This window comes from Patiria miniata, unplaced genomic scaffold, assembly GCF_015706575.1.
Source record: "Patiria miniata isolate m_02_andy unplaced genomic scaffold, ASM1570657v1 HiC_scaffold_18, whole genome shotgun sequence".
Taxonomy (NCBI): Eukaryota; Metazoa; Echinodermata; class Asteroidea; order Valvatida; family Asterinidae; genus Patiria; species Patiria miniata.
The window spans coordinates 7,825,143-7,839,878 of record NW_024037056.1 but is presented as its reverse complement, the minus strand read 5'-3'; the positions used below and the strand labels follow the sequence as shown (position 1 = coordinate 7,839,878).

At 39.2% G+C, this 14,736-nt stretch overlaps 1 protein-coding gene across 1 annotated transcript in view; it reads right to left on the bottom strand.

Moving 5' to 3' along the window:
* LOC119724467 (GDP-mannose 4,6 dehydratase-like) overlaps nucleotides 1–14,736 on the bottom strand; it is a 67,461-nt gene that overhangs the window by 39,570 nt on the left and 13,155 nt on the right. The window contains exons 2-3 of the mRNA XM_038195528.1: nucleotides 1,984–2,028; nucleotides 557–644 (exon numbers count right to left, since the gene is read on the bottom strand). Of these exons, the coding sequence (XP_038051456.1) occupies nucleotides 557–644; nucleotides 1,984–2,028 (133 nt within the window). The remainder of the gene's footprint in view (nucleotides 1–556; nucleotides 645–1,983; nucleotides 2,029–14,736) is intronic.

Sequence of the window (14,736 nt, the reverse complement as noted above, 5' to 3'; positions counted from 1 at the left end):
GTTGAGGGGGACTTGTGCACGGAGCCCATAAGTCTGAACTACTGGAATTATTTCATTGGCTTGAGCTCCTAGTTGCTCCTAACCATTCCAAACTTTGAACTCAAATCTATTCAAATCTTTGGCATAATTTAGTTTCGGGCGACTCTTGAAAAATATTTTGAAAGTGTACAAATGACGACTTTAAAAGGGATATTTCCATTATCACCATTTCGCACACCCATTTTTTACGAATAGAAGAGGCACACAGACCATCTTTCGCGCTCTTCTTAGGTCCCCTCCCCTCCATCCCCCCTGGGACAGACACAGTGATTGCATAGTCTCTTTCCTGAACAAAGTTCAGATGAGGCAAAAATGAATCGAGTCCATTCTTGTCACATGGTACAACGGAAATGAAGACATCAAGTTTGCAAGTCTAAAACTGAAATCTACATTTGTATTTGTGTTCACCTGAGCCATTTCTGATAAAAGTTGGTTGCACTCAACTCTGGGACACCAGTCTGAAGCATGTAAGGCTCCAAGCCTTCAGGGTCCATTGACTTATACATGTAAATGTTACCTTTCATTTGATGTGTCTTGGTGTCTGCGTACAGGTGAGCTATGCGGCCAGTGTTGAATGAACTTGATCTGCGCATGATGCCATGAACCTTTTAAGAGAAAGTAAAGAAAAAAGAAATAATTTCACATAAACAAATCACCAAGGTTATCATCAAGGAAGTAATTTTTTTTACTGCCAGTGTTCATCAGAAACAATGTTTGAAGGATTTTTTCCTGTTCAGCCGGCCATCGCAAAATCAAAATGTGTGGGGGCTGGGGATTGGCTGGACACTGTCTGACTATTGGAAATGCTTGTCAAAGCAGACGATCTCGGACTATATTGGACAATAAGTGGCGCTCTTTGCTGCAACATATTTTCCAATGTACACACGATTTGCCGACACTAGGTGGGTGTGGTGCTCTTTGCTGTGACCAGGGTTCATACACTTGCAACAGCTCAAATTCAAGGACTTTTCAAGGTCTTTCAAGGTCCAGAAATCCCATTTTCAAGGACCAAAATCCAGCAAACATTGATGGTTTATCAGAGACATTTGATCTGCACCAATTACAAGTAAGTAACTAGTGAGTGCCGATTCACCCATGCCGGTCAAGTCTATTGTTGTATGACAGAGACGACATTTGGCATGATGTTTGTCAGCTTTAGCAATCCAATCTTGATAATTTGGATCATGGATCCATCTAGTGTTAAACATACAACTTCCTGGCATTAGTGTTTACTGAAATCTGTGATTGACCTAGAGAACTGTTATAAATTAATCCTGGCTGTCATGTTTCATGATCATTTCCCACTCCGAGTCGTCTCTGATCAGAAAAACTTCGTAGGTATCCGGCATCTTCCCAGCTGTGCTTGAAAAAGAGAGAGGGGACCGACTACATTCACACGTACAAGGCTAAACTTATACCAAGACCACTTGGGTCCTTCGTCAAGTAATCATCATTGCAACGCAGTCCAAAAACTCTGGTCCGTGCGTCTCATGCAAGATCAGTGGCATGCACGAAGAGTCTGGGGAGCAACTCAAGAGCACTCCATGCAGGGAACACACTGAGTGTGCACATACCGGTTTACACAAATCTGAAGCTTTTGCACAAATGTATGTAGTAACCACCCCTCGCAGCTGCCAGGCAAACAGTGTTGTATTCAATTCCTTTTGCAAGTTTCTTTTCATAAAGCCAGTCACAAACTGGATGAACAATGACAAAGGAACACTTTTGTAAAAGTTCATTTGAATAGCTAGTGACTTGACTTGAGATTGGAGGACTTGTGATGGACTTGCAGGGACTTACATGTGTACAGGGACTCAAAAATACAACATTGCAGGCAAATGACTAAATAACTCCGCCCTCTTTGAAGGAGTAATTGTGCACGGAGTCCATACTTGTCAGATTGAGCAAAGGACTGGACTTCTATGCTAGGTCGGATCTGATTACCTTGTAACCCTTGGAAAGTAGCAGTTCTGCAAGATAGGAGCCATCCTGCACAAAACAAAACAAAAAACATAAACAAACTTAGGTAAAAATGCTGACAAATTAAGAAACAGAGACCAGGGCAAATTCATTCCAAATTTAAGATAAAGATGAAAAGATTGAGGCAAAACAATTCTGACAATTGGGCATTATTTGCATGGCACTAACAGTTGCTGCACTGACAGCAAGTTTTATTCTACAGTGAGGACATTTGGCATTATTTCATTGGATTATTTGCCACTTAATCTGATGGTTGTTGTTTTTGTCATTTCGCTGCCTTTAACACAGCCATTGACGGACACAGGTTCAAAAAGTTAAAAACTTCCAGATCACGTGGACTGCAATGGACAAGCAAGAAGGTGCTCCATAGTTTGGGAGACCTTCCCTCAATCACACATTACATGTATCTGCGTCGCAGCCCAACTTCTCCTGCATCTGGTGCATGCAATTACATGTGCAGGTTCTTGGGCAAGAGACACTTTGTCACAAATTGCTCCTCCCCATCATTTATTTGTTTGAGGATTGTATTTGGTTTGTGCCAGAAAATTTGCTACATCTACATGTAGCTGTTTACTGCGCAGGGAGCTGAGATGGTCTAAGGAGTTTTCTTAGCCCATGAGCAGGGGCAACAATATAAATCACTTTCACTTTGCTGAAAATATTAAAAAACACCAATTATTGATAATCATGACAATTTAGCCACCTACAGTGAATTTGCCCCTCAATACTTTCACTTCAAGTCTGATGCCTCTTTCCGGCCCGGAACCCTTTGAAGATTTTCTACCCCTTCTCAAAGTATCAGACCCTTTGTGTCAAGTACAATGATTCTAACAAGCACTACTGCCTTCCTCCTCAGCACCAAGTGATCCAGCTGTATCCCAGGTCCTCAGCTTATCTAAGTTCCCGGTATTATCTCAACTGGAGTCTCACTCATCACCTGTCTATTAGCTGACGAGTGGAGAGGGAGACAGAAAGAGGAGGGCAAAGTCAGAGCATCTCCTCCCTTGGTGTGTTATCTGTTTGCACTTTTGAGCTCGCTCTGACAAATCAGAGTCAGACCCAGTCAACTGTAACTAGTGAAGGGGAGAGAACATATGTGGAACACTTTGACAAATCTGGATGCAAGGAGGTGGATTTTAGAGAGATGGGCTATAATGTAACTTTGTAAGACACTAGCAAGATGGAATCGTCACTATTATGGATGACTCAAGTGAGTTCATTCTGAACATGAAACAGATGTCTTGAGAGCAAACAACCAACAAAGCACTGTCAAAGTAACACTTCAACAAACAAAAACAAGAAAAATACCAACTCTTTTTTTCTTTTTAAAACCTTTAAACTGATTCAGCCTTAATTTATATCAATGACTGCACTCAGGGAACTTGACTATTCTCATGTATCATCATTCTATCTCCCAAGAATCTCACAGTAATAAATCACAAACGGACGTACGAGGTCTCCTAGAATGACATCCAAATCACAAACACACGTGTTCTCAATTCTACAATACAACACAGCCCAAATTGCAAACAGGGAAGTTGGACCAAGCCAACCAACAGCTCGGCTCCTGGTTCCCTCCTCAGTGACTGGTCCCCGGTGACCTAATATTGACAGAGTGGGTCATTCCGACTATGTGACGCGAGTTCCCGCAGGACGCATCAAACTGTCAGTTCAGTGCAACGTGTGAACTCCGGTAGAAAGTGCCCAGTCTAAATTTTGCATGTGTAACTGAAGTAAAAATGAAGAAGAAAAAATTACCAGTCCCAATGTGTGATGTCAGGTTGTTAACATGCATGCCTATCCCACCGTCAATAAAACATTTGTGTGCAGTATTTCAAACTCCTGATTTGATACATACATACTGAACATAACGCAACTGAAAGGTTTGCCAGGGACATTACACTCATATCTCTCATTGACTTCAAAGATTTGCAGCTGGATCAAAAAAAAAAAAGGCATTACAAAGAAGAAAAGAGGGGCAAAAGGAGTTTAAAAATCATAGTAGGTTCTGTTTTGAGACATTTGTATCATGTAAATAAACATGAACCAGCAGTGCGGTACATGTATTGTACACAACAGGTATAATGTACACGTGCATCTACATGTACATGTGGAATTGTTTAAAATTCTGTAAGCACACAAACGTTAGTTTGTTCACGATGCATTTTCTAATCCAAAAAAAAGGGAAACACAAAGTAACACATAAACCAACTCATGATGAGTTTGTTTCTGCATTCAATATGGGATGTTGAACAAAAGAGGACAGTAGGGTCCCCAATTCCCAAGGGTCCCCAATTCCCAAAGGTCCTCAATTTGGCGATGTGACAATAGGGGTTCCCCGATTGCAGGCAAATACACACTTGTATGATCCGTCTCAAAAAAAGGAGAAACTGGACAATCTCTGTCAAACGATGGCGCTATACGCAACAATACTGGAGATGAATAAGACATAGTATGTTCAATTTATAGAGGTCATGGCTCTCGCTTTTGGACTCCCCACTACAGCTCTCAAGTGTACTCTTCCTCCTTCTTCCCTCCTACGGTACCAGCAAGGAATGAAACTCCCTAAAAGAAGGATCCTAGTGACTTCGCAACACTCAATGCCTTCAGGGTGGCATTGAGGGAAGCCACAGACATGCAGACATCCAACTTTTTCACCGCACTCCACTGTACATATCATGCACAAGAGATTTTTTTCTCTGCGTACATATTACAACTGCGCGTGCACCAACCTACAGTGCATTTATCTTCATTCCATGACGCCTGCACTATACCATGTATACCTGAAAGAAGAAGTGGTGTGCAACGTGACATGTGAATTGGTACAACATGTATGTACGGGTACCTTCAGTCACAAAACACTACAAATGCATATCCCCAAGATGTACACGCAATCATGATATTGACAAGTTACAGCTGTTTAAAGTTTGCATTCATCAACATGACAAAAGTAAAATACTGAGAAAAAGCCTTTAAAGTTTCAAAGTGGTGAAATGAAAGATGCCATTGTTTTTCCTTAAAATACACCACAGTAATTTTATTCCACTATTTTTATACAGTATTTCTTTAAAATATGTGAAGAAGACAGATCAAAGATTACCAATCAATAAATCTGAAAATTAACAACAAAAAATCAATCCCATTCATTTTTCCCCTTCTTTTTTCTCCACTACGTCCTGTGCCCAGTTATCCCCCCCCCCCAAAAAAGTCTCTAAAACGTTTATAAACATGTAAATTTGTTGATTAACTCAAATGGAAAACATAACTTTGGCATCAGTAGTTCTGAAATGTACACATGTACATGTACATACATGTACAAACACATTTTGCTCAAATCATGTAGCAATCTCATATTAGAGATTTAATCAGCTGAATTTCAAGCAGGAAAACTTTTAGTACATGTTTGCAGTAAATGTACACACACGTCCGATGCAAGTGCAGATACCCAGTACTGTACCTGTAGTATACTGTATGTAACCCGTAAGTCTGATTTGGCCTCAAAATGAAGATGTATTACATGTACATGTACATACACTATGATACTGTACATGTATCCTCAATGTGTTTTTTCTGGTCTTAACAAAACATTTCAAAATCCAAAATATCACTGTTTAACTTTTGTCTGTGAAAAAAATTATGTTTATCAATCTGTTTTTGTTTTGTTTATTGTTTTTTTTTGGGTATGTTTGTGTTTTTGTTTGTTTTGTTACTTTGATCCTGGTATCTACCTGGGATTTTAGATTTTCACATTTTCAAATACATGTAATTTTCTACGTATGTGTACCATGTGTGTCACATATTTCGAGATTACAGTTTGAGAATAAATACCTGTACCTGCATTTCTTTTGGCGCAGCCCAAAGAGGGCAGACAGATCATATCCCATTATATCTGGCTGAGAAAATTCTTGTGTGGGTGTTGGCAAACATTCTTTCTACCCCAACAACAGACACTCCTGAAAATTGTTCATCATGAATGGCAATGCAAGAGGGATCTTACCCGGTAGTTGAGAAATTGACCAATATGTTTTTCCAACAAACGCACATACCGGTATTGCCGATCAATTGGAAAGTGGGGATGAGTGATCATAAGATACAAGAATTGATTTCTTTGTTTTGTTTTATTTTGTATTGTTTTTTTTATTAGAGGGGAAGAGGGTGGCGGGACGGGAGTGATGGAGAGAGGGTGGCAGGACGGGAGTTATGTGGAGGTGGTGGCGGGGAGGTGGTGGCGGGAGGGGTCGAGAAGGAGTGGGTTCATTGGGGTGGAAGAGACGCATCATCCCACATACTGTATAAAGGGAGAACTGTCCATTGTACCAGAAGATGGAAATAGACACCATTAGTGGTGTTTTACATGATGGCATGGTGAACAAGTGCGAGCATCAATTATGGTTATAGTCCAACTACCGGTACATGTAACTTCACTCAAACCCACACAAGTTGGAGTATTCTAGTGATGGGACCCGCCTGGCAAGGTTGGTACCACTGCTGGCTACCAATAGCCAGGTGCAGCACGGATTATGTACAACCATGGTTAGACTGATGACTTTGGTATTTTGTTCCCAATGTCAAACAGTAAAAATGACTAATAATAAAGACTTCTTTTAACCAGGCATCGAGAGGAATTTTTAAGTTTCACAAGACTTTCTTGGTGTTTTTCAAATTGAATGGCATACAAGAGAAGTACAAAAAAGGAAGAAACAATCCCTTGATCGGAGGGAAAGTTGCACACGTTTAAACCACTATCTGGATCCACTTCATTGCCCGTCTAGTACCCTGTTCGCTCTGACATGTTCATCATCATAGTTTGTCTCAAAAGCCTATTCAAAAATAAGAATAAACAAAAAAAATTTGCACGTTCCAGACAGTCTTTGGAAAATGCACTCTGTGTTGTCTGGTTGCCCTAGAAACCAGCACAGCCTTGCGACTGTCTTTTGGGATGCCGCAAGATCAAAGGCGAGGAATTTTCCAAAGAAATTAATTTCTGCTGTCCCTTTGAAGCTAGCCAGGGCGGCAAAACAGCATTAGAAGAATACAAACATACGCAGGCCTATCGGAACAATGCCCTCTATCAGTAGCATTGCAAAAAAAAAAAAAATCTAATTTTAAACTCTGTACAGACACCTGGACAAGAAAAACAAACACCTTGTTGCAGTCAACTATCCCAATGTGATGACATCAAAACAAAGATTGAATTCCTACAATAGTACATGCACTTGTAACAATTTTGTTTACACAACATGTAAAACGCATAAAATGTATCCATGTCATTAGGTTCCTGCACAGTGACAGAGTTTAGGACATTCAGGAAAGTCTCTTGCAAAAAATGCCTCGAGTGGAAAATGGATTTATTCCCAAGAGATTGTATTAAAAAAATAAAAACAAATTAAGAAATTAAAAAATAAAAGTGTTCTGACCAGACATGAAACCACACTTAATTTCCTTTTATTTAATTCAAACATTGCACGCACACATTGAACAAGTGTGTCTGTCCACCCTTGTGACTTGTGCAGAGTATTTTTTGTTATCATTCTTGATGGTGGCATTATGAAACAGTGCATAGAAACCAGCAATAGATTATGAAAACTCATTTCCTCAAACCACAAACAACCACAAGATAGACATGGCAATATAAAATATGCATATGGTTTCACCCTACAGGGCTTGTACATGTACATGTAGATCCCAATGTGTCTATGCATAGTACTTGTATGTGTGTACATGTATGTATTTCTCTTCTGTATTTTAAATCGAATAAAATACTGCATGTACAGAGGTTGTACGTCCCATTTAAACAAAGGTCCCATCATATCTCAAAACAAAACAAGCATATAAACTAGCTCAGCAGAATTGTCCTTATTTATGACTGAAATGAAATCAAAGTAATCACTGCAAATTTGTTTTAAGACTTCAGCAGCAGACAACTAGAATGTGTAAAAGATAAAATATGTACACCGGTACAGTATATGTTGTGCTGTGATGAATCGTTTTACATGTAAATCATTGATGAAACATGGTTTTGGTCCAAATGCAAGATATTTATGAAAAGGAGGCTAACACTACAATCTTTTCAAAAATGTGTGTTTGAATAAAAGGGATTTTTGGAACATAATAGAAAAAAACACCTCATGAAGGCTCCTGGTGGAAGGTTGAACTCTACATACATGTAACATCCATACATTTGTGATTTTCATTCTACTGCACCCAGAATACATTCAATATTTTATATCTGTTGACTAAAACTGTTTTAACATCCAATCACCTTGACTGCAGTTTTCATTGATGAGTCGATACATTTCCAAAGATTTCCAGGTCAATTGTTCAATTTTGTGAATTGCAGAAGTGTAAATTAAAAGAAAAACAACCAAATCTGTTCAAATTTCTGGTACATGTATATATGTGCCCAAATTATATCTTACATATGTACATGTAGATCAGACTTGGAGAAAACTAAGGAAACCCTACCGATTCTTATAAAAAGTTTCCCTTTTTTTAAAGCAAAAAAACCCTCAAATCCCTTCAATACTTAAATGTACGTTACGTACATGTATACATGTATGTGTACAGTCTGTTCAGACCCAAGCTATCAGCACATGCATCAAATCGTGTTGATTAAGAGGGTGAGGCAGGCTGCAGACACTGACAAGGCCAGGGCAAACCATGGAAATGTCAAGGTGATGTCTCGCCGCTATGGGCCACATCACTTCTCCAACAGCAAATTAGAAAAAAAATTGAAAAAAATTGAAAAATATTATATTACAATATTTAACTTAACATGTTCATGGCGCTTTGACAAACATAGCTTGCTTTTATGGAAGTCCTGTGATTCATGTTTGTGACTTCTGTATTTTCGAAATGGATTTGATTTTAACAACAGGCTTCCGAAATCACATTGCAAGACTGCAGAATCAATTTTTTAGTCACACTGTATTTGCTTGTCCAACTCGCTGATAGGTGCCATGTACATGTACATGTACAATGTAGCTGCACTTAATGAAACGATGACATGAGGGAGAAGGAACGTGAACTTTAAATATTGGTGTCTGCACTTCACCACCATTTGTTATACTCATTGCTGTCTGAGAGCATGTGAGAAAACATTCACATACAATGTAACAAGCTTGCTTGGGCGGGATTCGAACCCATGACCTCCTGCTTCTTAGTACAGATGTCTTAACCACTTGACCACAGAGCTTGCCAGAATCAGCTGGCTGGTTTAATTCTGATACGTACTTGTAGCAGCAGGTTCATTTGTAAGTAAAAACGAAGTATTTCATCTTGCGCAAACTACTTGTACACATTCATGTAAATGAACATGCATACAATGTACATGAACTGTACATTCTCAACACAAATTTAACGTTTAAGCACCAAAATGTGATTTTCTCATTTTCCTTTCAAGGGAAATGAGAACACATGACATTTTCTTTCAATTTTAGAAGCCTACATGTAAATTGTATGTGTACATACAACATTGGCTGTGGCAAAGGAGTTCTCGCAACGGGAGAATGGACGTTTTTTTATCCAGTGGGGTGCTGTGGTCCAATGGTTACAGTGTTTGACTTGTGTGCTGTGGTACATGGGCTCAAATCCTGATGCAGAACATGGTCATTGCTTCGTCCTTCAGATGGGACGTAAAGCCGTAGGTCCCGTGTGTTGTGTAATGCACGTTAAAGAACCCAGTAACACTTAAAGAGATGGGGCTTGCCCCTGTGTTTCTGGCAGTAGCTGCAATATGCGCCGCAGCACCTTGTATACCCTTTATAAAGGTGCTACATACATTGTAATGGGTCTCACATTTTTCATAAACTTTATTTACCTGTCTTTAAAAATAGACATAATTACCTGCGCTTTGACTGAGTACCTTATTGTACCTAATCCAATTGTGGACCTGAATGGGATTCGAAATCAGGTCACAGAGGTGGAAGGACCTTCCACCTCTGTGACCTGATACGGGATTCGAAATCAGGTCACAGAGGTGGAAAGACCTTCCACCTCTGTGACCTGATATGGGATTCGAAATCAGGTCACAGAGGTGGAAAGACCTTCCACCTCTGTGACCGGATATGGGATTCGAAATCAGGTCACAGAGGTGGAAAGACCTTCCACCTCTGTGACCTGATATGGGATTCGAAATCAGGTCACAGAGGTGGAAAGACCTTCCACCTCTGTGACCTGATTGGGATTCGAAATCAGGTCACAGAGGTGGAAAGACCTTCCATCTCTGTGACCTGATTTCGAATCCCATTTAGGTCCACAAAAATGTTGGATTAATATTTTTCAGGTTTTCACCTTCAAGGTGAGAAATCTAATTTTCAGCCAACAGACTTCCCCTAAATATGTTTTCACATCTAAATCACAACAATTCTTTTCTTACTGATCATCTGTTTCCAAGATTTGAAGTTAAAGTGGTTTACACATATTTTATAGACCAAATCATACTAAACCAGAATTCCAACCAAAAAACATCTTGCAAATGCCACTCCCAGCATAAACCTCAGCATTTTTTTTTCAATGAATGGAAAACTACCAAGTATTACATACTCCCTGCTGCATTATTCATGCCTTGTTTCATCTGTTTGGTATTTGCGGCATATGGCGCAAAACCGCAGCCCGCTTATTCAAAATGACATTCGTCTCTAATCCTTATTAGGAATCGCATAGCGTCGCCATCACAGCATACTCCCATAACCAACTCCTAGCGACCAGTCATCATCGACGCTATCATCCTCGTCAGAAAGAAAAAAGAGAGAGGAAAAAAAACCAAAACCACAAAACAACGACACCACCCAATCGGAAAGACCGGACTTAACCACAGAATTCTTGCATGGGGTACGTCATCCCAGGTGCCCATGGCAAACAGCAGGTTTTTGTTGCTCTTTCAGCAGATGTAACGGCTAGGGTTGGGGCTAGGGCTACTTACTCCTCCCCCTCCCCCCCCCCCCCCCCAAAAAAAGGAACCAACCAGCAATGTTTCAAGAATTAATTTTGCTTAATCAAATTTATTGCTGTGATTCAATGACACTCGGGACGTTTAGAATCAGTGAACAACTCTCCTAAACCTGTTAAAGATGAACTTCAGTTCTGGATAATGTGTGCATTCTTTTGTAAGTGTCTAGTAATTCTGGGGTATGAGGTCTTTAACCCTCCTACTATTTAAGAGGTCACCAATGGTCAAAATGTTTGTATTTCACCTCCTGGCATACTGTGTACAAACCAATATTGACCCAAGTAATAACCAGGCTGACAATGCATGTCTCCATAGGAGGGTTAATGTGTACAAAGAAGTTCCAAAATTTGAATGCAGTGGATGTCAAATACTTTGAAAATTGACAATGTATACACCCACCCGATACATTGTAAAGAGTCAAACTTTTTAAAATACGCAATAAATTAACTAATCCTGCTAAGATTGAGGCATGCAAAGTCACATGGCCCATTCAGCAATGAGAGATTCTTACATCATCAGCCAAATTATACAAAAAATGCATCGATGGGCAGGTCGGTATGGAGATCCCGGCTTGTGTGTGTGACACAACCAGTACGAGTCACATGAGAGAGAAATGGGTCATCAATACACGCACACACGTCATGCATGAGTCAGAGTAACACTCAAGCAGACTCGCTCGGCCATTTCCAAGAAAATCTTCCAACAAAAGCCAATAGGACGAGTCATCTCAATTTCAGATGTCAATTACTGTGGGGCGTGACCGGCTGATGACACTTTACATGTAAGACAGGCTGTGGCTGTCTCAAAGTTGGTTCTTAATATTTGAGTGAGGTTGAGATAACATTAGAACATGCCTGGAAAGCATTCTATACGTATAGACTCACTGTAGAAGTACAATGTATGCATTGTACATGCACATGAACTGCAAGTTTATTTCATGTTTTACGTAGTACTGTATTGCACTTCATACATGTACATTAACAGATGTCCACGTGCATACATGTACGTACTTGTACAATGTACGTACCGGTACATGTACATGTATAAGTACATGTACACGTATGCATATACTGTAGAGGAGATTTCTATAATTTACAAAGGTACGTGGACTCTTACATGTATGTGTACCCGAACTCAAGCAAGCAGTCATTTTTAAAACAAGGATACTGATGATGGGCAGAGTACACTGTATGAACGTTGTCGGAAACGTCCGAAACGTTGAGTCCCCCCCCCCCTCCCCCCCCCCCGGGTTCTTCTCAGAACCCCTAAAAGTCACAAAAGAGATTTGTAAAATGGTGCAACCGTAAACTTTTACCTTCATGCTATCTTCACCATGCAAACAATATGACAAGGTGTGTCCTTAATCGATGTAAATGTACATTGTGCTGTGAGTTAATTTCAGAATGCATTCTACAATTGTAAACTTTACATGCAAATACATGTATTGTACATAAAATGTGGTAATTTGTATGGAAATAAATTATGGTTCGATAAGATGTTTGTGTGCACCAATTGTACCATATGGCATATTTTCAGCACAAGTACAGATAGTTATGTTCATGAAATCTGTGAAAACTAATATCAAAGTTAAGAAAATACAAAAGGTCTTGGTGAACAAGACAATTTGAGTCTATTGTTCATAGAAATTTACTTGTTTATGTTGTTTATGCACAATTACATAACATGTTGATGAATGCTAAGCTAACATTTTTCTACAGTTCAAGTAAGAACGTTACTGCACGGGGAGGTCAATTCACGGGAATATACTCCATCTTTACATATCATTAAAAAAATCAATAGGTTAAATGAAGATCAAATCTGGGAGGGCATGGGTACATGTGGAATATCCACCTGGCCGGGCATATTTTAAACCGTGGCCTTTCCAATCATAATGTTGCCACCCACTCATATTGTACAGCTTGCAGCGCTAATGCAAAAAAGAACGACATATGTGTAAGAGTGTGTGTGCGATACACACGTCCGTTTCTCTACCGAACATACATGTACATGTATGCATCGGGCATCGTGCCTACTGCAATCCGTGACGTATGAGCGAATAATGACGTCACATGCAGCGGAGCGCACATTGCAGCGGTAAACAAGGACGATGAACTCTAATTGAACTCGCTGGATCGCATTGCCACAGCGGATTTATGTCTGCTTTTTTTTATCTCTCTCTCTTTTTTGTTTTTGTTTTTTAAGGCGGGATATTCTTCCATGTGTGACACTGGCAACTAGGGGACAGTGACTGGTGCATCATGGGATGGTCCAGAGGGCAGGGCAGAGAACTTCAAGAACCACAAAATTACTGGAGCCGGTTTTATCCCAGAGGTGAATCATAGACAATTTGCATAACCACAACACGATGGCGTCAATTTGGCTTCCAGGCTGAATGATTAATTTCTTTCAATGATTTTGAGGGCACAAGATGCTTTGTCCTTTTTCTTTTCTTCATGAGTACTACTAATTATTTGAAATCTCTCATTTCTAAAAACATCAACAAGAATCATTTAGGGCCTACATGTATGTAATTTTTAATTTAAGCCTATTTCAACCCTTTAATTCGGACAGTGTTGAACTTATTTTCAGTCACTGTGCCCAAAAGACTATTTTGCCACCAAAAAAAGCCCCAAATTCCAGGAAGCATGCACTACCCATCTGTCACTTTTACTGTCTCTAATTGGGGTACTGTACGTCCAGAGACATTTTAGTCACATGCGTGACATGAGTCACTGACCGACCCAACATCAACACAAGATATACCCAGAGTAAACACACAGGCAATCAGCGGGCCGCATCACTCAAATAACAGGTTCCAACTTCCAGGAAAACCTTTTCCAGGGAAAAAAATTAATATCTTATGCCACAAACATCTCAACTTATGTTTACAACTGAAGTAGGCGAAGAAAAAAAATACTGAGTGATGAACAATACACGAGATGACCAGCTCGTGTATATTGTGATGACGTTACATGTATGTTAATGATGTAGCACAATATGTCACAATATACATGTAGCGGTAACTTCTGTACAACAGTTCCACTTTTTTCTGCAAGAAAATAAAGATGTTTGTCCAAATGACTTGATCCAACATTGAATGTTTTTAAGACAAACAGCAATGATTATGTACATGTACCCTACTTTTCTATTATTTTCATTAGAAAGTGGGATTTTTCCCCTAAATTTCAATTAGTAAAAAAACACAACTGTTCTGAAGAGTTTTTTTGTCAATTAATTTACAATTTTAAGCATAAATTTCCATGAGTACCACTTAATAAATTTTTTTACATTAAATATAAACATAATGCCACTTTTTAGGCAGATAAAATATTGTTTTTCTTTTTCCAGTATAACAAATTCTTGGTATTTTTCCTATTCAAGCTCAACAAGTACAGTTTTCTGTTTACAATTTGTACATGTGTAATGTAATGTGTATTGTTTGCCTCATGAAGCATCAAATCTACACAATTTTGAACGTCTTTTTTTTACAATGTACACGTAATCATTTACCAAATTTGTTGGCGTCATTCTGGTCGGACGAAGTCATAAATAATTACCTGATATCATCACTTATGTAAGAAGAAATAAATACAAATTATGCACAGAACATATCCAAAAGTAGATTTATCGCCCTTATATCAATGTTTAGTCATACACTTACGTGTATGTATACATTGTACTGTGAGAAATTTGATATTATTGTTATTATTGTTCTGTTTCCTGGAAATTGCTGCATAATCATGACAAGATAACAATGAGTTTAGACT